Source organism: Nicotiana tomentosiformis, chromosome 7 (assembly GCF_000390325.3).
Source record: "Nicotiana tomentosiformis chromosome 7, ASM39032v3, whole genome shotgun sequence".
In the NCBI taxonomy this organism is placed as follows: Eukaryota; Viridiplantae; Streptophyta; class Magnoliopsida; order Solanales; family Solanaceae; genus Nicotiana; species Nicotiana tomentosiformis.
In genome coordinates this window covers 66,904,674-66,907,479 of record NC_090818.1, presented here as the reverse complement: position 1 = coordinate 66,907,479, position 2,806 = coordinate 66,904,674, and the positions used below count along the sequence as shown (strand labels likewise).

At 44.8% G+C, this 2,806-nt stretch overlaps 1 protein-coding gene across 1 annotated transcript; it reads right to left on the bottom strand.

Annotated features, from left to right (window-relative positions):
- Window positions 1-240: 240 nt before the first annotated feature.
- Window positions 241-636, bottom strand: LOC138895726 (uncharacterized). Its single transcript, XM_070180448.1, has one exon. It carries the CDS (start codon window positions 634-636, stop codon window positions 241-243), a length of 396 nt encoding a protein of 131 aa, XP_070036549.1.
- Between the last annotated feature and the right edge of the window lie 2,170 nt (window positions 637-2,806).

Below are 2,806 nucleotides of genomic sequence, written 5' to 3'. Positions count from 1 at the left end.
AGACGAACAATCTCATGGATATAAATCTGAGCCAGCTGCTCTAAAGAATAGGTATTCACCACCAGAATGAAATGTGCCGACTTGGCCAGCCTATCCACAAAAACCCATACTACGTCAAATTTTTTCAAAGTTCGTGGGATCCCAACAACGATGGTCCATGTTAATACGCTCCCATTTCCACTCAGGAACCTCAAGTCTCTGAAGCAAACCGTCCGGCCTCTCATGCTCGTATTTCACCTACTAACAGTTCAAGCACCGAGCCACATACTCCACTATATCATTCTTTATCCTTCTCCACCAATAATGTTGCCTCAAATCCTGATACATCTTGGCGTCACCCGGATGAATGGAATACCGCAAACTGTGGGCCTCCTCAAGAATCCTCTCACGCAGCCCATCCACATTGGGCACACATATCCGGCCCTGCATCCGCAAAATTCCAACATCTCCATTAGAAACCACCTTGGCATCTTTGTGCTGCACCGTGTCCTTAAGGACAAGCAAATGGGTGTCGTCACACTGATTCGCTCTGATGCGCTCATACAAAAAAAAATAGAGAAACTTGCAAGAAAGAACCCATCTAGGCTCTGAAACATCTAGACTCACAAACTGATTGGCCAAAGCCTGAACATCCATGGCCAGTGGCCTCTCTGCTACAGGTAAGTATGCCAAACTGCCCATACTCTCTGCCTTTCTACTCAAGGAATCAGCCACCACATTGGCCTTCCCGGGAAGAAATAATAGTGATATCATAGTCCTTCAGTAACTCTAACCATCTCTGCTGCAGCAAATTGAGGTCCTTCTGCTTGAACAGATGCTGGAGACTTCGGTGGTCGGTATAGACCTTACATGGAATACCATACCAATAGTGCCTCCAAATCTTCAATACATGAACAATAACTACCAATTCCAAGTCATGGACCGGGTAATTCTTCTCATGCACTTTCATCTGCCGAGAAGCGTAGGCAATCACTCTACCATCTTGCATCAACACCGTGCCAAGACCAATACGCGATGCATCACAATACACAGTGTAAGACCCCGAACCCATAGGCAACACTAACACTGGGGCTGTAGTCAATGCAGTCTAGAGCTTTTGAAAGATCGCCTCACACTCCTCGGACCGTCTGAAAGGAGCACCCTTCTGAGTCAATCTAAGTCAAAGGTGCAGTAATGGATGAGAAACCCTCTACGAAACGGTGATAATATACATCCAACCTAAGGAAACTCCAAATCTCAGTAGTTGAAGACAGTCTAGGCCAACTCTGAACTGCCTCAATCATCTTCGGATATACCTTGATCCCCTCACTAAACACCACATGACCCAAAAACGCCACTAAATCAAGACATAACTCACATTTGGAGAATTTTACATATAACTTCTTCTCTTTCAAGGTCTGGAGCACAATCCTCAAATGTTGTTCATGATCCACCCAGCTACGAGAATATACCAAGATGTCGTCAATAAGCATGATGATGAAAGAATCAAGATATGGCCGGAATACACTATTCATTAGGTGCTTAAATGTTGCTGGGGCATTGGTCAGCCCAAATGATATCACTAGAAACTCGTAGTAACCATACCAAGTCCTAAAAGCAGTCTTTGGGATATCTGGATCTTGAATCTTCAGCTAATGATACCCTAACCTCAAATCAATCTTCGAGAACAATCTAGCACCCTAAGATTGCCAAACAAGTCATCAATGTGCGGTAATGGGTACATGTTCTTCACAGTAACCTTGTTCAATTGTCTATGATCAATACACATCCGTATAGTACCATCCTTCTTCTTCACAAATAGAACCGGAGCACCCCAAGGTGAAACACTAGGCCGGATGAAACCCATATCAAGCAACTCCTGCAACTGTTCCTTTAACTCTTTCAACTCTACTGGCGCCATACAATATTGTGGAATAGAAATGGGCTGAGTGCCCAGCACCTGGTCAAAACCAAAATTGATATCTCTATCGGGCGGCATACACGGAAGGTCTACTTGAAACACATCTGGGAAATCTCTCACTACCGGAACTGACTCAACGGTAGGAGTATCAGTACTGACATCTCTCACAAAGGCTAGATATGCCTCACACCCCTTCTCAACCATCCATTGTGCCTTAAGAAAGGATCAACTCTGCTAGGAATATAATCCAATATACCCCTCCACTCCAACCGCGACAAACCTGGCATAGCCAATGTCACAGTCTTGGCGTGACAATCCAGAATAGTGTGATATGGCAACAACCAATCCATGCTCAAGATCATGTCAAAGTCTACCATCCTAAGCAGCAATAGATCAACTCTGGTCTCATAACTACCAATAATGACTAAACACGACCGATAAATACAGTCCACAACAATAGAACATCCTATAGGCATGGACACATTTACAAGAGCACTCAAAGAATCACGAGATATATCCAAATACGGGGCAAAGTATGATGACACATATAAATAAGTGAAACCCGAATAAAATAAGACTGAAGCATCCCTATGACATACCAGAACAATACATGTGATGACAGCATCCTATGAAACCGCCTTCGTTCTAGCAGGAAAAGCATATAAATAAGCATGGCCTCCCTCTCTAGGGCGACCTCTACCCGCTTAACATCCACCCCTAGCTGGCGGTGTAGGTGAAGCAGCAACTAGAGCAGCAACCATGGCCTGTGAACCCTGTGGACCCTATGGAATACGTGGAGCCTATGCAGTCTGTGGAGGTGCACCCATCCTGAGTCTAGGGTAGTCCCTCACCATATGTCTAGTATCACCACACTCAAAACAAGATCTCGATGGGCGTGGCTACTGA

Bases quoted from the DNA above. Each gene is read 5' to 3' on its own strand.
- LOC138895726 (XM_070180448.1), bottom strand. From the start codon at position 636: ATGGATGTTCAGGCTTTGGCCAATCAGTTTGTGAGTCTAGATGTTTCA.